The sequence below is a fragment of the Neodiprion pinetum genome, chromosome 5, assembly GCF_021155775.2.
Source record: "Neodiprion pinetum isolate iyNeoPine1 chromosome 5, iyNeoPine1.2, whole genome shotgun sequence".
NCBI classification, from domain to species: Eukaryota; Metazoa; Arthropoda; class Insecta; order Hymenoptera; family Diprionidae; genus Neodiprion; species Neodiprion pinetum.
The window spans coordinates 32957903-32984030 of NC_060236.1; the positions used below are offsets into that span (position 1 = coordinate 32957903).

The 26128-nt window shown below is 39.5% G+C and overlaps 1 protein-coding gene and 1 long non-coding RNA gene across 2 annotated transcripts; both read right to left on the minus strand.

Annotated features, from left to right (window-relative positions):
* LOC124219241 (uncharacterized) lies at positions 1-24199 on the minus strand. The gene is made up of 6 exons (XM_046626546.2): positions 23878-24199; positions 7639-7734; positions 6214-6535; positions 4594-4907; positions 3314-3517; positions 1-3235 (listed from the first exon to the last, which is right to left on the minus strand). Exons 3-6 carry the CDS (start codon positions 6530-6532, stop codon positions 3197-3199), a joined length of 876 nt encoding a protein of 291 aa, XP_046482502.1. The 5' UTR covers positions 6533-6535; positions 7639-7734; positions 23878-24199; the 3' UTR covers positions 1-3196.
* Positions 9227-9967, minus strand: LOC138191031 (uncharacterized). The gene is made up of 2 exons (XR_011177270.1): positions 9782-9967; positions 9227-9344 (listed from the first exon to the last, which is right to left on the minus strand). It is a non-coding gene; the product is annotated as an uncharacterized lncRNA (long non-coding RNA).
* Positions 24200-26128: the final 1929 nt, after the last annotated feature.

The window sequence follows — 26128 nt, forward strand, 5'->3', positions numbered from 1 at the left end:
TTATAAAATTAATAATTCTTTTTTTTTTTTTTTTTATTATTATTATTAATCCTGCTTCTTTTTAAATAAACATCATTTTCCGCCTCTCTTTTTGCATGTTGCTGTTGTTTTTGGTTTTTTCTTTTTATTTCGTTCACTTCCTTATTTTCATCTCATTCCGTCAAAGAATGCGTTATAATTACACGTCATTGGTATTTTTATAAATTATTAGTATTTGATTCAACATCTGACACGAAAGGATATTTATTTATGTATATCGTTTTCACTATTATATACGGAGCCAGTGTTACTAATCCATTGGTCAGCGGTTTATACTGAACGCTCGGTTAAATCGTATTGTCAAACAATTATTATGTCACGATCATCATCGTTTCAGCTGACAATAATATTCTGTTTATACACCTAATTATATACGTATACTCATATACATATATGTGTGTGTGTGTGTGTGTGTGTGTGTGTGTGTGTGTGTGTGTGTGTGTGTGTTATATGCATCGGATTATTATAATAATAATATCTAAACGCTTACGCATGCCTACCTTTCGTCCTGACGTAAGCGTTCGAAAAATGTATATGAATAATTGAACATAATGTTTTCAATGGGTCTCGCTAATATACCTCTATATATATACATACATATTTGTATATTATATATGCATATATGGAGGTCAATTTTTTAAATATCCATACATGTGTGCGTGCGTGTGCGTGTGCGTGCGTGTATGCATTAGTAATATAATATAATATAATGTAATACCTAGATTTATAATTTAGTCAGGCTTAGTGACCATTGTAACAATATTATTAAGCCATGTTATTATTGTCTGACACATTTCACCTTAGGCGAGGCATGCCTGTGTTAAAAATTATCTGCCCCACTTGCTCAACATTGCATTATATACGCCCGTTACATTATTATGTAATTGTAACGATGAATATTATCTATCATTTGCCGTGTTAGTCGGATCACCGAATACGATTGTTATTGTGTATACAAGTGTGTTTTTGAAACGCGCGTATTAAATCTTTGATTTTCGTTTTTACGTTGACAAAACAGCTCCGCGCAAACAATATATATGTATATATACGTATTTATGTTAAATACGATAATAGTAATAATAATGATAACAACAATGAATACCCGTATTGGTAATTGAAGGAAAATAATATACCTATAATCGTGGTAAGTGGCACACTTTAGCACAACACTGCCTCTCTAAATCTACCAAAAGATACCGCCAAAATATAATACGATTAGTACCGTGTGCGATATTTTTTTTATTTTTTTTTTTTTTTTTCATTCTTTATTCTTTATCTCCTCTCTCTCTCTCTCTATATATATCTCTGTCGTAAATGAAAAAATCTAATCAACGGATGAATAAATAATCCTAACCATAAATTTTATACTTTGACGAATATCCGATGGCACATTATTATATGTTTACATATACGACGAATATCAAGCATAGGCAGCACTTGAGATTCTCTGCCAAATTTCATATACATCGATCGATCGTTTCATTGTCATCTGACGCACTTTCTTCCAAAAATTGTTTTTTTTTCTCTTTTTGAAGAAGAAGAAGAAGAAGAAGAAGAAGAATCATCTGTATATAATTGCAGCATTACAATATAGCTGCAGTATATATATCGAACTTGGATTTGTTGTTAAATTATTATTATTATCATTATCATTATAACGTATAATCATAATCATTATTATTATTACTATTATTATTAATCATAATTTTATTTATTGTCATATATTATATATTGTGAGATTTAATAATTGATTTGGCGTTCAACTCGAGATAATCGCGCTCTTTATCTTTGATTCATATTATGCAGGTTATTAGATTTCTTGTGATACATATACATATATATGTATATATATTATATTTTTAAAAAATTTCCCTTACATAAATACTACGTAGTTATTGTCAGAATGTTTTTTTTTTTTTGCCAATTCAATACACCTGCAGATGAGAAACTTGCGTTTGTTAGAGGAAATCTTACATGATTTGCGATTACACATGTGGCAATTATCAATGAGTTATTGCTTTATCTGATAATAAAATTTATCATATTCTCCGTACATTGTTTAGCGTTCATTTAAAATTCCGTGTGGAAGTGCAAGGTAAACTATACAAATTCTATAGGAATAGAAAAATAATAAAAATACCGCGTGAAATTTTTTCTATTTCTCTCCAACGCTGCACGCAAGCTTCTCACACGCTATTCAATATTGTCGCACGTTAATTAACATTATTAGGCTTAAAGTTTAGTATAATTGAAAGTTACAGTCAGCAAGTTTAATTATCTTCTCAGAAACGAAGACAAACTGAATTGAAAAAATTATGCGTAATAAAAAAATTTTCCACCTGAGAGAGCGTTGATCAAGAATGATATGTTTGTAAAAAATGGTATATAAATATTGGGATCACTAGTTTTGCAATAAAAACAAAAGCAGAAGGAAAAAAAAGTATGTTTTGTATTTCAAAAAAAATTTCGCTTCATTGATACCTGATTCATCGTATTAAATTTTTCGCTAACAATGGGATTGTAAAATGATTTTTATGGAAATATTTTTCAGCTACTCAAGTTTTATACTCATCAGTCATCGTAGGGAAAAATTGAGAAATAAGAAAAGTATTATTTCGCGATGCTCTCAGCCGCGTTGTATAATTCGATCTCGAATAATAGTGTAGCGGTGCTGTTCAAAGGTGTTCCGTGAAAATTTCCTAGTATTTGAGGGCTTGTTTTTCTCCTTCGTTATATACGCACTCGCTACACTTTATAATATTGAATTGATATGTTTTAAAAAAGGAGACAAAATAAAAAATCACGTCTCACCGTGGAATGGAATCGCAAAACGTAGTAAATTTGTGAGAAAGTATAAGAAAACAATTGTGGCTTTTAATATTCAGGCAATTGCGTCTGAAATATCGGTGAGACGGTGAAGGTATAACTTGAATCGCAATCTTTGATTTCACGGGATCTCGGATAAGTACACATGTGTGATTATGCAATGTGTACCTATCGGGAATTTAAAAATCATTATCAAGACAGCGGCTGAAGATTCGATCGATCGATCGATCATAATCGTAATACCGTATATTTTTCTTCTTTGTAATCGGCCGTTTGCATGAGTCGTTATCGCGTTCAGTTGTCATCGCCGTCGCACGAAAGAATTGCTTTCCTAACGAAGCGAGTATCCCCTCCCGTACTGATCGCCTCTCTACAAATAAAGGCGATGGTTGTTCTCTCTGACGAAATACTCGGCTCGATTTAGTAATTGGAAAACGAAGAAACTCACCGACAGGGACTGCCCAAGGTTTGCCATGTTCGAGACGTATTGCACCTGGTCGTAGTCGTTGTAGTTGACGTTTTTCATGTCGTTGTAGGACTGCAGGGAGTTCAAGTAGTGCTGACGAGTCTCCGGCTTGCTTTGTCTATGTCCGTTTGTCATCTCCTTGATTGCCGCAGCCCGCGCAGCTACTTCTTCGGCGATACGTTGCTCCTGGGATTAGAAGAACCGATACTTTACGCCCCGGGGAGACGATTGTCAACTGAGTATTTTTTAAATCGCAACGACGCGTCGCTCTGTTTTTTTTTTTTGCCGTCGAAAATACGAACCGGCCAGAGAGTTTCCTCTATTTATGTCTTGGAAAATGTCCTCATGACGTCAGAGCCTGGCTGTCGGCGCCATTTTATCACCACATAACCTAAGATTTTGATTTCAATGAAGGCAAATCGTAATTCTTGCGATTTCAAGTTACTCGTGTCAAATAAATCCATTAAACGATCAGCTGTCGGCCTGCTTGCATTAATTTGATTTTTTTTCACCAGATGACGAATTGCAAAGTGACAATCTCCGTAGAAAGTGAGAGATTTTCGATCGGGAATAGTTGAACGATATTCGTGTGTAAGTGCGAAACTAAACTTAATATTTGAGGGTTGGCCATTTGCTGGCGCTAAATCTGACAAAGTACCGTACGTACTTTGAAACAGAAAGTTTCCATGCGGTTTTGTGTTTCGCGTCACGAAAGTGAGGGGGAAAGTTGAACGGGATCTTGTGTGTATCCACAGGTTGCAGAAGTGAGGTTACAGCGACGAAGGGACTGTACGAGGTGTACTTATTATTTACCGCCAACTTCCGATTCGCCTTTATGCTGTACCTGTGTACAGTTGGTTGTCCGTACAAAAGAGAGAGAGAGAGGTCAGAGTGGTGTCGCTGCAAAGAGAGTTTTCCGGTGGTTGGTATTACATGGGAATTCCGACCTGTTTACCGACGGAGGTTCCGACAACTTCTAAACTTCCCTGAACCCTGCGCGCGGTATACCGAAAGTTTTCGACCCCCGTGAAGGAGATCGAGGATGCGGTTTGGTAGGTACTCGAGCCGTCCGAGTTTGAGCTGATGATAGTTAAGACGAGGGTGGGTAATTCCACATCTCGAAACGTATGGGATCATCGCGTCAATCGAGAGCGAGTAATCAGTCCTCAAAGGACCGTAGCGCGAAGTAAGAAAAGAAAAAAAAAAAATAGAAGGAGGTCTCACCGGCGCCGAAATAAATTGACGGGGGTAAGAATGATCACCTGGAGTTCTCGGGCTCGTTCGGTGCGGATGAGTTCCTTCAAGTGCTGAAAGCTTCCGGCCTGAGGAACGTGGGAGATGCTGTCTTGGGATGAGGGCGAAGCGCCACCCACGTGCCGGAAATTCGTCAGGCGACGACGGGGTGACTGTGAGGGGTGACGATTTACCGTTCCATAATGGCGCGTCACCTCCTCGAAAGCTCGGGTTCTGTCGGGCATGCCGTTCCGCAGTTGATGACCCGCGGGAGCTTTGTGGACTATTCTTCCGAATATCGGCACGCCACCCGCTCCGCGGACTCTGGCAGGACCTGTGGGTCCTTCGAACCGGAAGAGAGATGACGATGAAGTTAATTAACGTTACTTCATACGCTTAGGATTGTGTTAAATTGAGCTGATAAATCATAATAAAGAAAACATGTTCATAATATAAAAAGCCAACTCCTTGAGAGTCGTTCTAAAATTGTACAACGATTCATTCCGTGATGTATGGATACGGTAACGTTACTAACTTCAACATGGTGAAGAGAGAGGGTTTGATCAGTTCGTACCATGGAGGTACTTTCTCTTGCACGGCGTCACGTGACTGCACTTCAAGTGGATGTCATAGACATCCTTACTGGCAGAGTAAAATGTCACTGGTTTTTACTATTATCGAAGCTTACGCAGCACTGATGTGAAAATGTCGCGGTCAGCGCAATCTTACATGCAATGCCATACAGACATATTCTAAAAGTTCTGTCTTTCATGCAGGAATATTGCCAGTCAATATGTTCCTACAATAAGTGATCATTGTTAAGTAAAACAAAACTTTTTTTTGAGCATTCTTATCCGTTATTTCACGTAGAATCGCGCTGACTGCGGTATTTTGACATCATTGATGCGTAGGCTTTGGTAATGTATAGTCAAAACAAGTGATATTTAACGCGGTCGGTAAAAAGTGACTGTGGCATCCCCTAATTACGAGTATTTACGAAATTTGATCCAATTTTTCTCAAAACTTCTAATCGACTTGACATTGTTTAGGAAATGATAGTGCTGCTGAAGAAAACTACGCCTTGGTCAGCTAGGGGTGAATAAATATAATATAAATTTTTAACCTTTCTATTTCGCTGCGAAACGAGATTTGAGGTTGTATCTTGCAAATTTTTCGATCATTCGATTCATAGGTACGATAATTTGATTGTCTTAGCTGATCAGAGAGCAATTCCTAGCATCCAAACGGATCACATATCCCGAAAAATATTTCAAATCTAACCGATGTTTTACGAAAAACTGATCGAATATCGTAAGTGTGCTTGAATCGGTCACGTGACACCGTACTCGAAGCGCTTTAGCGCTTCGTTGTCAACTTTATGGCTTTGTGGAGTTGTTATGATGACAGAGTACCTTGCGAATGCTCGAGTTGGTTCAGACTTTTTACTCTGATTCTATGTTATTGATCGGGGGACGAGTGTCAACGTCAGGTGTCAAGAGTGTGTAGTTGGGAAGATTTCTGGTGTGTAAGTTTCGTGTTGGCACAAGATTCGCTCGAGTTTCGGGTCGGCTTATGGAACCCCACATGTACGGGTACATGTATATGACCCGGTGAAATTATGCCCTTAACCCTGCAGGAAGCTCTCTTACCCCGATAGACCAGGGACGACTGCGTCCGGTCTAGATAGGGCTCCCAAACGTTGTACGAGAACGGATCGCGGTAGGTTGGTATTTCGTTGGTGATTTCTGCAGCTCTGCTCTGCCTCTTGCTGTATCTCCACATGGCTCTGAGCTCCTCGCAAGATGGCTCCTCCATATTTCCCCGTTTCTCGGTAAGCCCTCCCGATATTTGAACCGGGATACCCAGCTCGGGGTTCGCCGGATGGACACCGTACTGCTGACCCTTCGATCCCATTATGTTGCTCGCGAGCAACACGTGAAAGCTCAGCAACCCTACGATAGCCTGCATTCTCTGTAAGCACAGAAGAGAACGTTGGCCCGTAAGAAATTTCATTTTACAATCGCTACCATTGTTGGTATAATGTTCTCCTCATCCAAAGCTGACAGTTGGAAGCTCAAAGCTCGACGCTTAATTGCATTCCATTCTGACTTTGCGCCCGATTTCGCATGTATTTACCCGCGCGGGAATGAAAGCTACAGGATATATAAGAGTGCGCGAGAAATGGTGCGGATAATTGTATTTGTGGATTGATTATATACACCGTGGATACTGAATCTTGGCACTTAACATGATTAACTTTGTAAGGAAACTGCTATCTTATCCCGTGTTTCGGGGGCTTCGGTGATTCGCGAGAATTTGAAACTTGTAATTAATTTAGGCTGAACGCCAGGCTGGAACTATGTGATAGTGTATCGAGTAAACCCATATGCATAATACTGGCGTCGTTGCCTCAAGCAAGTGTACGGCTCTAGTGCTTGGTTGACGGCGTAAGAGGATTAGTTCATCCCATAAATTGCTAGGTGTTGCTAAATTACGTACAGAACCTACTGTAATTATATTCGTCAGGAGTCCTGCTGCAGTAGTACTCCAAGCAGTTATGTCGCGTTATTAAATACGTCTACATCCCTTCATTCTCCACATACCTGTACCAATCGCCTTCATTTTCCGAGCAATCGAGTTGCCGGTTTTAAGAGCTGTGAACCATTCGTACGGAATTTATACCACATGACTTGAGGCAAACAGAATACGTGCTTCCAGTCGATTATACAATCCTTACAAACATTCTCTGAATATAATACTTTTAGCCTGAATTGATTCAGTTTGAGTGGCTATGACTTTGTGGCTTCGGTAAATTGAGTTAACAATTTGGTCGAGAACACGATATGCACCATCCATTAAATTAATTCTCGATTATACAATCAGGGACCCACGCGCTTACCTATTTACCGAGAAGAAGCGCAGGCGTTGTACAAATACGATGATCCTGATTATCCGCGATGCCGTTTACGCGGCAATTATTATAATTAAGGGTTGATTGGGTTAAAGGGGAGCGTCACGAACTGTATCTGGTGCATGTACACATGCTGCGTGGATGAATCAATTTTGGCACCAACCTTTACGTTGTTTTCAGTCTTTCCTCAAGCCGTGTGACGATTGAAATAGTCTTTCCAAAGATATGTGTTGTGAGATATGCACCGTGATTGAAATATCTGCAAGCAAACAAGAAACGGTATCGATTTTAGGTACACATACACTGTAAAAAATTTGGTGTCAAAATCAACACCATTTTAACACCACGCGTAGTCCCGAAAAGTCCACTCCGTTGGTGTGCATGCTTGGTGTTAACAGACGGTGTTAAAAGTTTGGTGTTCCGAAGTAACACCGATTGCAGTAACACCCGAAACCTGACACCTTCAGAATAACACCAGAGTATTGACGCCCAGACAATTATGACACCATAAAAATCAGCACCAAGGAATTTGAACCCTGCGAAATAACAACATCGAAATGGACACCATAAGAATCCGCACCGCTGAATAAGCACCTTGCGAATGAACACCAGCGGATTAACACCCTGGCAATAACACCAAAAAACTGACACCCAGTTGATAACACCAGAAAATTGACATCCGCAATATAGCACTATAGAACTTACACCCTGAGAACAACTCCAAAAAATTGACACCATGGTAATAACACCAGAGAATTGGCAAACCGACTATTTTTGCTTATATGAATATAGGTATATGCATATATGACACATGAGGTAGGGTTCAAAAATAAAATACAGTGATTCATAAGATAATCCAAGTCAATATATAATTTCTATTACATAGGTAAACACCTTACATGTGCTTTCAAATATATACATATATAAACTTATTTTTGCTTATACATATATAATATATATAACCACATGAACCTTAGAATAATCTTACATATTATATATTTGATATCAAAAGTACAAAACTTATTTTCTCTTTAACAACAAATTGGCTAAATAATAATTAATCATTATTGTTTGTACTTTCCGTTCTGCGGGATAGGAACTTTTCAATACCGTATGCATTTATATGAACATATGAATTGAGTGACACGAAACGGCGTAAAAACTAATAGTACAATATACATATAGATTATAATTATGATAATGATGAAAATAGTAGCATATAGGTACGTTTAAAAAATATGACATTTCGGCATTACGAACGTAATAGTTTTGTGATAACTTTGATGAAATTCATAGGCATACTTATGATCCAACAGATTGAGATCGATTAAACTATAGGTCTTTATAATTTTGGGTTCGACTACAAAAGCATGGTACTCGTCACTAAAATATTTTGTTTTACATTTGGTACAAATAACGAATGGTACATTGCGATGTACAAAGATATGAGTGATGACCTGAAATACGGGTAGATCCGTCTGTTCATCAATATGGGTTGCAATTGAAAATCCGACTTTATAAAGAAATCCAGAAACTACTTTTTTAACCACGTATATTCTATCGGATGGATTAAATTGAAAATCGCTTCTCGCTAACAAAAATTCAGATATAAAATTGTCATACCTATCAAATTTGCCTCCGCCTGTGCCAATAAAATTTCTTTCTTTTGTGTCTTAGGACAGGCATTGCGGAGGAAGATCAACTGTCCTTGCGCACTTTCCTCATTGTGAGGGTACACATTTTTGGGGGTAGAACGTTTTCTTTCTGCTCAATTTTAACTTCTTTACTTGGCACCTGACGACGTCTATTGAGGGTGCGCAGTCTCCAGGAGATGTAACCTGACCGGCCTTCAGGGTCATAGAATATTTTCTGAAATTCAAATCAGTAAATGCTAGATAGTTTTATTAACACATAAACAATTCGCTACTGTATATGATCCTGTAAAAAATATCGGGCTAAAGTTTCACTTATATATAGATAAAATATGTTAATTCAAAATTTTTTTCAAAGCCAATGCCGACTAGAATGTGGCAGTATTTTATTCCAATTTAATAATTTATTTCCAATAAATTCACCAAATGGAGATAGGTTAGTGTACATCGAGCGTTTTGGTAATTCAGTACGCGGAATGAAATGATAATGCTTGGTTGGTACTCAATTATACAAGTCAGCACCAAATGGTTTAAAATAACACCATATAGCGTTGAAAGAACCCTAGATACTATTCAAAGAACACCAAATAGTGTTAGATGAACAGAAAATAGCATTTAACGATTTATTGGAAAATATTATTTATTAACACTTACCTGTAATAATAAAATCATTCTATTCCAAGGGCTTGCCATTGGGAGTGAGCACTTTTATCCATTTAGTCTCCCCGTTGTATCGTCCCTTTCGCAACTGGAAAGATGTCCCGGTAACAATGTCACCACTATCCGGTGCATCCTGCACATTTGCTGCTTGCTGCGCACTATCAATCAACACATTTACCATTTCAGGGCCATCCATATTAAGCAAAGTCGCGGTAAAAACATTAACAAAATCTGATTCCGACATAATTAGAACCATACACGAGGCAGACAACACGTTTTACCTGAAATGCGAAGCGACTGCTTGTAAGCGCGTGTGGAGGAAACTGAGCTTCTCTGACTGCGGGCTAAGGACTTGCGGCATGTTAAAACTTGTACGCGTAAGAGCTTTCGACATCAGATTGACACCATCGGTGTCAATTCAACATTATATCGGTGTCAATGCAACACTGTGTCGGTGTACACGCAATTCTGTGACAGACTTGGATTTTGAGGTTGACACCATCGCCGTCAAACCAACACATTGTAAACAATCGACGGTGTGAACTTCTATAAAACTTCTATAGACTGCATTTCGGTTTGGAAGCAACACTATTTGGTGCTTTTTAACTTCCCGTTTCTCCATTTTCGGAGAAAAAAGGAAATTATTGTCATCACCCCGAAAATGAAAAGTTAGGTGTTCACTAAATCTTGACGTTTCAAGATCCAGAGAATCATCTCCGACCGCTTTCGGACGGACGACTGTGTGTGTGTATGTGTGTATGTATATACGTATCTGATCAATTTTTTTATCCGACGATATCTCAAAAACGAGGCACCGCATTTCAATGATTTTGGTCCCAATCGACGCGGCTTTTCAAAACTTAGAACTGATTAGATTTTTGCTTTGATCGGTTCAGTACTTTTTGAATTATTCGAACAACAAATCTCCGAAAAATAAAATAAAAATATCCTGAGAATGGATCAACGGATTTGAATGAAAATTGGTACCATGAGATTTCTGGGGTCGTTGATCACGAATATGGGATCAGATTTGCAAAATCTAAAATGGCGAATCCAATACGGTGGAATAAAATCTAAAAATATTCGGATTTTGGTAGAAATTAGTAGTCGGAGGTTTTTTGGGTCACCGATAACAAATCCAAGGTCAGAATTCCCAAATTCATAATGGTGGATCCATTATAGTGGTTCAAAATAAAAGAAAATCATATTATCTTCATGTAATATGGTATCCAAGGACTTTCGACACATCAATCACGAATCTGAATTTGTAGTTCGAAATTCGAATTGGATATTAATAATTTTTTATTCCGTCAACTTGGAACCTGCAGTGTGATAACGGGAAGATCGAGGGCTGGCTCACGGTCAGCTTGTTAAACACACGTAACTCGTCATTTTCGACACCATATAGTGCTAAATTTTGAATTAGCGAATAAATGTTGCCCATATAATATATACTAATTTATACATACATGCGTATAATCTGATATAATCTTATTGGATCAAATTCGAATTGTAATTTGTTTGTTTTTATTTAATTTTATCGTGTTAGGGCGGACTATTTTTTTCCCGAGTAATCTCGCGCACGGTGAGATATAATCACTGAATACAATTCTGAAGTTATGTGCGAAGATTTCCGACATCTAGAGAGTGAGTATACCTCGTACCACAGACGAGGCTCATTGTGACTATGAGAATTTTTATTTTGAAGATATACTAACTTCTGAAGAGGGTAAATCAACACCTTGATCATTCAAATTGCACCGAAATCTGTCTGTTTGAGTAAAAAACTGCAGATGGTGTTGATTCACGTAAGATGACATCATTTTTAATCCCAACAACATTGCCGGAGTATTTCATAAACTTTATTGGTGTTATTCGTGACACCGAAATTCCCAGCCAATAACACCGAGCTTGCTTACTAACTTCTGAAGAGGCTGAATCAATACCTTAGTCATTCAAATTGCACCAAAAGGTGTCAGTATGAGTTAAACACTGCAGATGGTGTTGATTTAGTTAAGATAACACCATTTTTAATTACAACAACATCGCCGGAGTCTTTCATACACTTTATTGGTGTTGTTTGTGACACCGATATTCCTAAACAACAACTCCGAGCTTGTTTACACCGCAAATTTTTTACAGTGTATACAGGCATATGAAACTCGGTTTATTTCGAATCAAACACTCTGTTTGCTTCAGGCAGGTGCGGGATACGCGGATTTATATTACACTCAGCAATCGAGGCGGGGTTGTAATGCCGAATTTGAAAAGTTCCGAAAGTCCCAAATTCCGAATTTTTATGTGGTCAAAGTTAAAGTAAGGAAATAAAACTTTGAGGAGATATGAAAGTTTCGAATGGTCCGAAACCCAAGGCTCAAATCTCCGAAAGAGAAAAATTCCGAAAGGTCGAAGGGACATACCTCCGACAAGTCAAAGTTCCGAAAGTGCTAGAATGAGAAAATTTCTTAATCCGAAACATCGAAATTCCGAATGAACGAAGATTTTCAATTCTATAAATTTCTTACTCGGTGAAGTTTCAGCACTTTGAGCTTTTTTTGTTTTGGATTTTCGATATGTTTACGTTCGGAATCCTGATCATTCGGATTTTCAATGTTTCTGATTGTTTACACCCACTCGTTGAGTAAACTATGCTGAGTGAGTATATTTTAATTTTTAGAATTTTCTCTACCGAAACGTTTTTTTCTTTTTGGAATCTTGCATTTTAAAGTTTGAGCCGTCGGATTTTCAGCCATTCGAAACTTTGTTGTGTCGTATAGGTTTGATTCATTTACTTCAAGTAAATACTTCGGAATTAGGCGCTTTCGGGATTTTTCAAATTCGCAACTCCAACCCTGCCCTCACCCATCAAATCGGACCAGTACGGGTACGAGTTCGCATCAGCCACAACTTGAAGCCCGAAATTACAAGTACGTATATGATCAAAAAGATGAAAGGACCCTCCGATTTCCATTGTGAAAATCCGCATTTCTGTGATTGAAACGAGAAAGATGGCAGAAAAAAGGAAGAAATCCTGCTTCGTTTAACGATGTGCATTATACCGTACCTCTGGTCGTTCACGGTATGTGAGAGGCACGCCAAAACTTCCATTACCCTGTACCCGCCTTATACCCTCCTCAGCTCCGAGAATATAAAGTAATTTACGGGGGCCCATAAAGTAACGCTGTGGGATCTCGATGCTTGACAATACTCGAATATTCTACTGGAGCATCGCAGAAAACGGGATAAGCTGGTTGAGCAAAGGGTACAGTCTCGAGTCGTCGTGGGCGTAAGCAGGCACTTGATCTGAGAATAGACGTAGGTATTTCCATTCCTTGGGGGTCTTGAAGGGTGTTTTGTTGATCTCTATGCTCTTTAGTTTTGTACGGCATACTGATTTATTTGAGGGGTTTCTGCGCCACCTTCCCAATAGCACGTAACGGTTTGAACCATTGAATAACCGACAACCAATGTACTGAGAGGTTCTCTTGAAAGGACCCGCTCGACAATTGCAACTCGTCTAGTTTATATGCGTAGCCAACTTCGTAAAAATGTTACTAGCGTAGTAGACAGAATGAACGATGCGTAATAAATTGCGCGGCGGCTGCGCCGTGATCCGGCCATTCTTAATACGCAAAAGGTTATGATTGACTCTCACTTGCACGGTTTTCTACACAGGTCTGGGCATTCCTGTCCCTTTACCATTGAACGCCGTGTAACCGGTTTGAAGCTTGTGTTTTCTAGTTTGACCGGGGCGCTGCAATCTCGGAGGCCGGTTACTGCAAGTGCATTGGCCTCCCCCTCACTAGCGCTAGCGGCAAAAATGCGGCAAAAGTTCACAACTTCGGTTTCAATTCCCTTACGATTTTAGAGACGGAGTGTCCGACCTATATAGAAGACCGTGGCCACTTGTCAACGTGTTCCCCTTTCCCCTATTTGGTACAATTGTACTTTTCTAGTACATTTTAATCGTACACTTACATACACTTTATGATTTTTTAGTAGATTTAGAGATGTTTTAGCACACTTTGATGATTTTTAATACCATTTCTTAAATGCGGTTTCTCCAGGCAATATTGAGTTTCCAACTAAACCCCATCGATATAACATGCTGTTTATGCCAATGTAATACCCTACATTTCTCTAGAGAGCATATTATAAGATCGTATGTTTCCCTCCGTGCGGTTCGACATCATAACCTGGGCATAAATAGCATGTAACCCACATGGGGCATGAACCTGTCGAAAGAGACCTTTTAGTGGCCTGCGTAAGTGGCAAGTGCGAACTGCGAAAACAATGAAAGCATTGCCTGGTGGCAAAAAACATAACCTTACAATAGTTGAATTCCATTCAGTACATTCTACTACCTATCTAGTACTTTTTTTTTCATTGAACTGCTACATTCTCAATTACAAGAGTGACAACACTGGTTCTTATCGACAAAGTTTTGCACGGAGCCTAGATATAAGGAGAACGACCGTGATGTATGAGAAACGGCTGAAAATTTGCAGCAAGATCTTTCTGCACTAGAGGCGCTGGTGTTGCTGATTTCAGATTTTTTAAATTTAAAAAGCGGAATGCCGCAATCACGTGATACAAACAATAACAAACGGATGCCATAAACCTGACATTAGCATCACCAGCGCCACCCTGGTGGAGATTGTGAGAAAATGATCTCTTTCCTTTTTTCTGGCCGTAAATAAACCCGAAAAGCCTATGACGATCGTACTCCTTATGAAGTACCCCGTGAAGGTTTGTTTCAGGCTACGAGTACGGATGTTGGCCAATCAAAATTGAGCAAGTTAAATCGCGCGCGCGCTGCGAGCTGGTCCTTTCTAAGAAAACCTCTCGGTATAAGGCCGAAGGAATTATTTACACCCTCAGTATAAATACCGACGGGCCACCATGTTTGGAGTCTGGATGTAAATAAGCTTTCAGTTGATCGTTTGAACAAAAGCTCCTCGTTAGTCGTAATACAATAATTAAAAAGGAAATATATATAAGTATATATATACAAAGGAGAAAAATTGGAAGAGGAAAAAATAAGAATTTTCCTCACTGGGGTTACGATATTCCGCACAACATGTTTATTATTATACCTTTAGTATGGTATATAACTCGGCTCTACGCTTTACTTGTATTGGTTTCGCTCGATAATTTTTACCACCGGCGGTAAATGGTTTGCGGTACGACGACGTATCCTTTATATGTATGTATACAATAAGGTAGTACATAGTACCTCTAGCCTCTTTATACCTTATAGGGTGGATGTGTGTGGGCGTGAGATATGTCGTCTGTGTTGTTTTTTCTTCTTCTCTTTTGTTCGTTCTGCTGTTTTCACCCGGTTTCATACGTAGGGTAGGAAGGTCCGTGGGAGTGATAACGATGCATGGGTTATAAAGACCGTTTAAAGGCTAAAATGTAAGAGCGAAATGAATAGATGAATAATTAAACAACGGAAACAACAATCGGCGCGTGGGCTTGCAGTGACGTCAAACGTTAACTACAGGACGGTGTGATAAAATGATAATTGAGCATAGGCTTCTCCGACGAAACCATCGACCCATATAACTCGCGGCAACAATACAGGCTTGCGCGAGGTTTTGTGTTACCATAAAGTTTTCCAAGTTCGAGTTTCTCGTCGATTCGAACGAATTGAAAGATGCAGGAACTATGAGAGATGGAATTGCGAGGTTATATATATATAGCGGTATATTGGAGCAGCGTAACGAGGGCAAATAACAAAGAGAAGCCAGGAGTTTTCCTTCGTTTTTCACGAAGGAAACCCCTGAAGACTTGGAAACGATGCTGGAATTCGATTAGCAGCTGAAACTGGACGCTCGGTGATGTGGCCTGAATTCCAAAGCACTTAACGTTATCCGGCTGCAGGAGCTTTTCGAACCTGTCGTTCCATCTTTTCTTTTGTTTCGAAAAATCAATTTCATGCCGTTATATATACCACTTATAGATGATTTACAAACATTCGAACAAATCGAACACGCATGCAAAAATGGTTCAGGGCACGTTCCAATTTATCACGGATCGATGAAAATAGACGATAAATAAAGTTTGTCACAATTATACAAACTACGATAATGCACGAAGTAAGTCCAAACTGAAAAACTTCGTTGCACACGTTCCTCCGATTTTAAATCTCTGTGGGAATAGTCGAGAGTCAAAACGGTCAACGTTTCTCAGAATTAGCACGAATATTCCTGCTACCCCGTGAATTAACTGATGCGATTAACGACCAGTCCAATCAACGGATATTTGCCGATTCAAACTCTCTACCTGCACATTTCTCCCGGGACTTAATCAATTGTCGAATTTCATTTCACAGAGCTGATTGGGGTTTCTTTTAGTGGTTCATTCGCGTGCCGTAACAATAAGTGTCGAATGCTCGTATTTTACAGTGAAGGAAAAATTAACAGTGTGCGTACAACGACAAAAAGGAGAGGAGATATCGGTTGCCCCGTCATTCATTTCCGATAACAACCCATTAAGTCGGGTAACTTATATGTATATACGGTTCTGCACTATGGGAGGCACAATAACGGTGAACGGGCATTTTCTGCCTTCTGCTTCTTCTTCGCCTTCTTCTCTTCACATTGTGTCAGACACTACAATGCACCGGCTTTTATATATGACCTTCTTTTGTAAATCCTGAGGGGATGACATCAAATAAGCCATTTTTAATACACGGTTCGGTAGGGTAATAGGTACATACATTGTTGGCTGGCTGGGTGGTACACAATAAACGTGGGACGGAGCAAACTCTTTAATTCCGACACTTGTGGGTGTCTGAATTAGTGGCGTCTGGTGAATGCCGGTGAAACATGCTGTCACAAAAGTTTGGGAGATCGATAGGGCGGAACGGAAAGCTCCCCTTAAACCGCACCGCCAGCCGTGAAACTTGTCCGAATAAGCATGTACACGGGCGATTTCTGCGGTCGATCGATTGTAAATTGCGATAAACTTACACGGAGGGTTGAGGTTTTCCGCACCGTTCGAAGCTGTCCGAATGGAGGCGGGTAAGAAAAACCTGTCACTTTTCTCCAACATTAAGCCTACTCTTAAGATGAAATAAATCACCCTGCAGGGGTTGTCGCATTACTGAACGGACCCATTCAATTCAACTCCGCAATTGTCCGTCCATAATGATTCGTGATTATATCCTCGGTTAAAAATTCGCTCGGATATTAAACTGCATTCCACTATAGATATGTCTGATCCGGCTTTTGCGAGCACGTTTATTACTGGCTAATTATTCAAGAGAAACTCGCGGATACTCGCATTACAGCTGTACGCAATGATTTCTCCGCTGCATAATTAGAGTCAAAAACAGGTAATTAATCAAAGCTCTGAGACTGGCGCGTGTCGGGCGTATTAAGGGGGAGGGGGGGTACAGCTTGGACGGTATGAAATCATGTTTATTTTTAGGAGTTTCGTTTTTTTTAATGAAACGCTTACAGCAAGTTTTGAGTTCCAGAGCTTTATATATTATTTATAATTTCAAGAACATTTTGAAATTTTTTCATTGCATTAATAACAAAGTGGCGGTATGACGCATATGGGCAGCGAACGACCACGTTTTCAATTCGGTGGCACAGATTCTTTGGTGAATTTTTATCCGATCAACTTGAAATTTTGACGCATTCATTAAAATTTGTTCATCGATTCAAACTCGTGGCTAGATTTTTGAGTTTCAATCCTAGAATTTTTTTTATCCAAATTTTGAAACAATTTTTTGGTCGAAACATGACATTTTTTATTCATAATCTTATATACATATATATGGGGCAAAAAAATGTTTTAGTATTTCGGCTACGATCTCGAACCCGAAAGAGTGTTTTTAATTCCCAAAAATATTTCTATTTGTCAATGAGAAATATTCTAAAATGTTCTACAAACTATAAATAATAAAGCCCCTAAACTGAAATTGTTCCAAGTGTTTTCATTTGCTTAAAAAAAAAAAAAAACTCTGCAAAATAGGTATGATTTTAAGATCGACCAAGCTGTGCCCCCCCACCCTTAACAAACCGGCATAAAATTCTAATAACAAGCTACAGCGGTCCCGATGAATAATCAGGGTCGGTATATATTATCTAACTACCAGATTACGTTTTAATCTTTATTCGACCTTGCAAACAGTTTTGTTGGGCTGAATTAAGTTCTCTGCTGTTCTCTGACCCTCGCGGGTATTGATAGTGGACATCGATTTATACGGTAATCATTGGGTTGAACTAGCAGATGGAGCTTGACCCTCTAGACTCCAAGGTCTATAAGGCATTCTGTTTGGTCTGTTCTAACTCAGTTTGATCGACCACGAGCCTTGCTATCAAGTTCGACCAACATAGTTTAGTTATGTTTGCATCGGCCGGCCGCTTCAAAGGTAAACTAATTAATTTTAATCGAAAAATCTGCGGCGTGCTTGTCGAGCACAAAGCGGATCCTCTGAACGAGGTTTGTATGGTATATTGAGAAAAGCTTACGGAGAAGTTTGTCACGAGATAACAAGTTTGTTCATCAGGGGTTGACGGTTGGTGTTGAAAAAAAAAAAAAAAAAAAAGGAAGAAAAAATATTAACACTACCGCAATTCTTTTGAATTTGTCGGTTAATGGAGATGAGAATTACGGTCTTTCTAATCTGCAATAGTGCAGGGTCTCTTCATCTCACCAGTTAAACCGGCAAAACGACTGTGACAATATAGTCCTTTAGTAGAGGAAGAGGAGGAGGAGGAGGTGGAGGAGGAGGACGAGACCCGAAGTAAATACAATTAGACTACCATTCGGCCAGCTCGAGTGGGTGGTCTTCATTATAGCATGTTGATAAGAAATCCCGGCACTGATTCACGCTGATGCCAGACCAACTCAGCGCACATCCTTGAGTCTCCAAACACTCGACAGGGCTTATTGTGCTTTCCGAAGAAAAGCTGGAGGACAGACCTGCTGATGGTCAATCGGATAAATATGTGCCGCAGTACCAGCAGCTGCAGTATATATTGAGACATAAGTAATCGTTGTTCATCGAGCGAGTATTACAGGAACTTAACCATCGCTGTATGCTTCTCAAAATAGCACTGAAGCATTACGAGGCTGTAAGTGTACAACGAGATGTACGTGTCCAGATTCACATCGGTATGTAAAGCAATCGAGCTTTCAATCAAGCTTCGGCAAGAAATTTTCAATCAATTTATTTTGATGGTTGGTAAGTGAATGAGTGAATGTGTACCGTTGGCTCTGATCTCGTCTGATGCCATTCCAGAAGATGTTCAACGGCTACGAGCAGAAAGAAAGCTTTGACGGAAGTTGCTTGGATGAGATTTCTCCTATTGTTCAACACCCTGTACAAAGTCAACTGTAAATAAGGTTTCGTGTGTCGAAGGTTGGTTGGGGGTATCAAGAGATGTTCTCTGCTCAAATATAACGCCAAAACCTTACACGAGTTTTAACGTGGGAGGAAAGTATGAAGAAACGAAGAAAAAGAGAGACTTTAGTAACTAAGATCTTTACGCTTCGACTATCGCTATATGGCTTGGGTTTGTTCTTGGGGAAAAACTTGCTTTGCGTGTATACCTACGTGTGTGTTTTTTCTCTACCTTATTGCTGTTAAAAGTTGGAAGGTTCGAAAACTTTTTCTTCCATCATCATCACCCGTAAAAGGTTTTATCTCATTGAAAAGTTGAAAAGGAAAGTTATTTTTACAATGAACTCGTTGCAAAGTTTTACTCAAATGTATAGATACGATTCTTAAATAATTACATTGTACATTAGGGTGGTCCTTATGTGAACTCAAAAAACAAATCCATGATGCAACCCGTCAAATCGGTTCTAAATGGTGAAAAAAAATATGCTTAATTTTTTCAATTTTTTATTTTATTTCTCTAGTCTCCCCATTCAAGCGGGAAGTTTCAAATTATTCAAAAATATGCTGTTTTGTCATTCAGACATAAACGAAAAGAAGAAAAATTGAAACAAAACACTAGCTACTAGTCAGCACTCTAATGGAATAATCCACGTGTCAACACTACATAATATCATAGTCGATGACATGCAAATATTGAAGTGACTTTGTTACTTAATCTGATCATTTGACATGTTGAATAAAAAGAACTAATTAATTTAGCACATGTTTCTCATGGAATACCCCATTTATGATTTTTGATTTTTTAATGAAAAGAAGATGAATCTTACTGAATATTCGAGAATATGGTTTTTTTTTTGGCTACGTATAACCTTGGAATAAAGTAAAATACGAAATTTAGCGAATGAATTTATGAATGATTTGAAACATCTCGATCAAATATGGAGACTAGGGAAACGAAAGAAAAATCTAAAAATATTAGAGAATTTTTTTTCACCATTCGAAACTGATTTACCAGGTCCCACCATAAATTATTTTGGAACCCCATTAAGAACCAACCTATTGTACATGCATGTATATATACCGCATGTTTATTTCATGAATTGATTAAAGGTCATACCGTTTAATAGGATCAAATATTCCATAATTAAATCAGCTCATCATCATTCTCGGCATACCTACTTGATTATTGAAGCAGGTTGACGAAAGATGAAAAAAGGGTCGTTAGAAATGCTGTAATATAATGGCAAAACTTCGGTTAGCTAAAAAATCGTTGCGAATTAAGTACCGGCCATACTCCTGCTGGAATTTATGTTAGGGGAGCACGCTGTCTGCAGATTGAACCTATAAGACGCGTTTACGGTATAGCAACAAGTTAACAAAATATTTTAGTCGCATTATTCTCCCATTGGGGAAAACCCGGCGGATCAATAAGTGGCTGACGTCACGGAGGCGCTTTGACAAATGACGACAAGCTGAGAATAAAGGGGTTTCCCACCAGAAAAGTTATTTCCATAACCTTCATTATCTATTTTCAGAACCTCGAAAAAACCACCGTCTATGAAATTTCAAACACCGCGAACCTCATTCGTATTTTTCCAGGCGTGAATTCACGTATGCGAAACCCGGACTGTTCTACTATCGCATCAAAGGCTGCTCAATCCCAGGCCAACTGTGAAACGGTGACGTCATAGGATCTCCGTTATTCCTTAGCGGTTTTCCGGAGAATTCGGAACAATTTTTTCAGGAGCGTCGTTTCAACATCATTTTCAGTAACCGTTATCAAAATTTATCAACGTTGTTTGGACAATATTTTCTAATTTCGTAGCATGAGATATGGTTATATATAACGGTACGCAAGAAGCCGAGATATCAATTTGTCGACGATAACAGAATTTTTTATCACGCTGATAGAAGGTTCTCAAAAATTTCGAGATAAATTCAAGATTTGTCGGATTTGTACTCCACGCGTAAACCTACGCGCGAAACGAGCTTTCAATGAGTTTTGGGAAAGCTCGTCTGCTTCTATTCCCGTATTCAATTAGTAACCTATCCACCCACCGCGTACTGGAGCAAAGAAAAATACAAAAGCCGGCTTAGCGATCCCGAACAAAATCGAAGCTTAGACTTCGATGCAGTGCTGAGAACACTCTTTTCAGGGCTCAAGGAGCGGGATTTCGGATAAGGGTTACAAGTAAGAATATGACGTTGTTTTCAGATATTCCCCGAAACCTTTTGGCCTTGATGAAATTCTCGTCTCTCCAGAGCCTATTTCGACTTTGAACCACGAGCCCGTAATCCCACCTCTGTCACCATTTTTCACGCGACTTAACGCTATCTAACCAGGCAATGGTCGTTCCTGCAGGTGATTCTGCGTCCGCAGAAATTGCGGTTTCAGCCGAAGCCACAAGTGGGACCGTCATGTTTCCGACGACAAGAGAGGTTTTGTGCTAATACCGGATTACTTAAAAGGGATCTTAGTTAGACGTCGTTCGAACCCAACTTAACTTAACCTAACTTTATCCTCGCATTACGCATGGAGATTCAATCGCACAAGACGGAAATTTGCCAACTCGTTGAAAATATACCCGCGGGTGGTCTTTCAGTTTCATTTTTATACTTTCTGCTCGAATTCAGATATCTCTACGCAACATGTTCCAGCCGATATATTCCCCGAGGGAAGGGACCAAAAAAAAAACATCACAGCGTTTCAGCATCGCTTGTGGAAAAAAGAAATAATCTCAAAGAGATGTTATCCGGCGAATTTTATATTTTTCAGTCACTCGTTTCATTTGATCCCTATAATCAGAGCAGTATCACGTAATATATCACATTGTAGTACTTGTTAAATTTAAAGTAACCACAAGTCGTATTTCGTACTGACAAATAACTGCCAAACTACACATGCACGTTTCAAAATTCGACTACATCATATTGCACATATCGTTTAGCGGTCAGTTTTTACGTCAACTAAATAATTATCGGCACTAAACGAACTTGCTTTGTTCGTGCTTGAACTTGTAAATCGTGAATAATGAGTTTGAAAATGAGCTCATTCTTATCTTAAATTGACCTGGATCTTCCGTTTCTACTCAAGCTGTTAAATTATTGACAATCAGTCCGAAAATGAGCAGGTTCTTATCTCAGATTGCCTCCGCGGCTCTTGAGTAAAAGGTATTTCCAGTAATTCAAGTACCTCAACAGAGAGTATTTGATAAAAGTTAATTAATCGTACCGTTGGAATTGGTTCGGTTTCCGTAATTTTCAGATGAAATAATATCGTTTATCCACAAAGTAGAGGTAGAATTGCTTCTGCAATTTAAATCATGATTATATATATATATATATATCTATTTCGTTGCATGTTATCTTTCGACTTTTATCAGGCTGCATTCCCGAGAGAACGTAAACGACGAAGTGATTTAAGACTGTACAGTAACGCAAAACCACGACGGGTAAACTGACGTGGTTTATTGCTATTGGCACAGCACAGCTTGCTCGTAATAGGATTATAGGTAAACTATGCACGCGATTGGATCAATCGTTAACCATATTAACATTTCACGGAGCTTCGACCGTCGTTGTGCTTATTGAAAAATACCTGCTGAAATTAATATCGGTTTCGAGGGACCAGTAAATCCAGATAAATTTCAAAATCATATGAATTAATTAATAACTATATCGATGTGATGAATAGACAGTTTCTTTCACTTATATATATATATAGAAGAAAAAGACAGACGTAAAATATTTTTTAATGGTTAACCGGCGATGCCAGTCATTGATTGGAATTTGGTTATATGCAACCCTCCGGGTTACTGGTGTAAGTTTGATCCGCGGTGATTCGGAAGCTTCAATCAATCTCGGAAAAACGGTCGTTAGCTTTCGATTGGGGAGCATCTTAACTTATCGCGAAATATTTTTCCACCTGAATCGATACGCCAATCGCGGTATAAAATTTTATCAGGCCATTATTATATCGTTTGGTGCTTAACGCGCATCAGTGATAAATACTCGCATCGAAGAATATAGGGATGGGAAATAAATTGCGGTGTAATTTTATCGACCGAAATTGAATTTCTTATAATCCACGAATGACACGCGGGAGTTTCCAGATGGATACACAAACACGAATCATCACGAAATAAGTAAAAAACAGAATTTCTCGTTGGGTTACGAAAAACACGACTTTACACTTATGCAAGCTTCTGCAATGGTACATCTTGGGTTGCAACAAGTGGCTTATACGTTCCCTTTGCTGCTATTGTCAATCAATGAATCTCCCTCGGCTAGCTTTCGTCCATTCATAACTTTGCTTCGTCTCACGCTCATCTACAAGGTATGGCCGTATTAGAGTTTCGACGTATGAATACGGTGTAACAGTTGAGAACAAGAAAAACCACTGTTCTGTTGAGCTTTTGGTTCATCCTCCATTCACAAACGAGTCAATGACAATAGTCGGCTGTGATTCGTTATCATCCAAATGACATTACGATTCGCGTATCCTCAAGTCGTGTAGCATCAACATTGAGAGGCCAAGACACAATAACGATGGAATTGGAGATATGAAAAATCGAGTACTACCTCAGTAGAGTAGATGAAATCGCAATGACGCGGGAAAGTGAAATTCGTTCCTCATGACACCGTGATGAATCGGCTCGAGGGTGAACCCTTCGCGAGGAAATAGATATCTTAATGTAAATAACGGGATTTGATGGGGTTTGCTTACCTGGTTTGTCCGTAGAGTCCGGAAACCGTGGGTCTACTGAGATGACGATGCCGGCTTGCTCGTCCCCGCTCTTTGCGTAGGGGTTTTGGAAATCTGCTGCCCCTAGTCACATATACGTTACTCTTTCGCACCCTTAAGGATACCGCCTCCACGCCAACCGCCCCTAGCGCGCTCCTATCGTGCCGGGAAATTCTCCACTCCCTGGTAGTACAGTCTGTGTCTGCGTGCAGGCTGTGGCGGTGTTCATCCCTTCCCCAACTTCATGGTGGGGGTGATGATGGAAGGGGGTGATGGAAATGTCGGTGGAAGGGATGATTTCAGGAGGCTCAAGGGTGAGGGGCGAGGGGGGGCGGAGAGATTGTGGAAGTGGTAAAGGAGTACCGTAGTAGGAAGAACGAAGAACCAGGTCTTCTGCCTGGGCAAAGTCATCGTGCGAGTATCTTTCTGAGGAGTAGCGCGGATGAGTTGGCTATTTGTCAACGTCTATGACGCGCGTTTTCTTTAATTTTTCAAAAACTCCTATGAAAATAAACGAATGAAAACCCATAAATCTCGGCTCTAATGCCCTCCCAGAATCCCAAATTTCGGTAACTGCTGGAGCCAGCCATTGCGTCACAGTACTCAAATATTCTACAACCTTTACAACTCCAGAGTTGCAGACAATTCAAAATCGTCTCTTATTCATGTCCTTTCGGAATTATAGAACAAATTTTAACAACCTTGCTGTAGATTACTCAACGACCTAGTATATCTAATTATCCATCTAATTAATAGGTTATGAATTTCATCGGAGGGTAGTTAAGTTGATACTCTGAGAGTCACTTGACTTCATCACATACCTCCTGGGAGGTTGTGGAACTAATAGCGTATACATCAGAGCTGCCAGGAAAGGTTAGAAACTAGTCGAGGGATGGTGAGGCGTGGACGAATCATGGAGCAGCAAACTGTTGGTCGCTTGGCTGACGTAGTGGCGGAGTAGGTATAGATATTTATGATAGACGTCAGCTTTCGCGTATCCTGTACGAGCATATAACTTGCATCAAGAGACTGTTTCGATCTCCTACATATATGTGAAGTACGTAATTTGCATATACTATGTGCGTACATGGATGAAGCGGAAAGAGAAATGCAGGTATGCCTTCTGCATCTCGCGTCCTAAGGTGGAAAGTTTTGATGGTGGTCTTGGGTGTTCCCCGTATAGGATATCCTAACCCTACGATTATATTTATTCGTAGCTTGTTTATAACAAAGAATAAAATGACGGCTGTGAGTAGTGCCAGATCGTTAACTCCGACGGAGTGGAAGTTTTGAAGTATTATGTTCTCTTTAACCACTCGAATGGACAGGGGATAATGAATAGCGGTATAAAGCCCTGTAATAAAGGAAATGTAAAAAGCGTTGAACAATGTTTTTCCGCGGACCACGCACTCCCCTAAATTAAACGGAGTGCCCCAAAAACTTTGTGTCCCATCAAATTTGGAGCGGACTCAAGATACGACTGAACTCTTTGACACTGACGAGTGGTAGTGAGGTAATTGGAAGTTTGGACCTGACATGGTCGACCCATCGGTGTCAACCGCGGAATTCTTGGGGCTATGCGATAAATTCTCCATTCTTCGATTTTGCATCCCCGCTCACACATTGGCTGTCAGGCTATTTTTCACGATGACCTTTCCGACTCGCGCCAATATCACTATAAAGGAATTTGCTCATCAACTTGAAAAATTGCAGGACACCGTTTAATCCGGCCAATCTTGATAGGAAAATACAAATATCAGAGTGATGCACGGGTCGTTTGATATCAGGCAATCTATTAGCTGCGTCAAATACTATTACTATCAATCCATCAGAATCAATTTCCGTCCCATCTTCACCTGATTTAATTTAAATCTGAGTTGACCCTCGTGAATAAAACATGCTCCCAGTTTGCACAGGTCCTTCAACGCGACGTGATTACCTTGGTCAAAGACATTTCCAACGTTGCCCAGGAGTTAGCAGAGAAAAGGTAAAAACTCTGAGAGTCGTGTTTCGCGATCCAAGCACTTGAAACATTTATGACCGCAGACCGATAACTTCGTACCCTAAGCATAAAAAACACTTTCTCGATTTATCCAATAATCGTGAATCATCTTCGCGAATTTCTTGACATTTTCATTATAAACAGATGGTTTTCAAATATCCGTCCACCCGCACACGTGCACGACGGGAGAAAGTTGCGTGGGTGGAGACAGCGAAACTTGGAACTACCCTG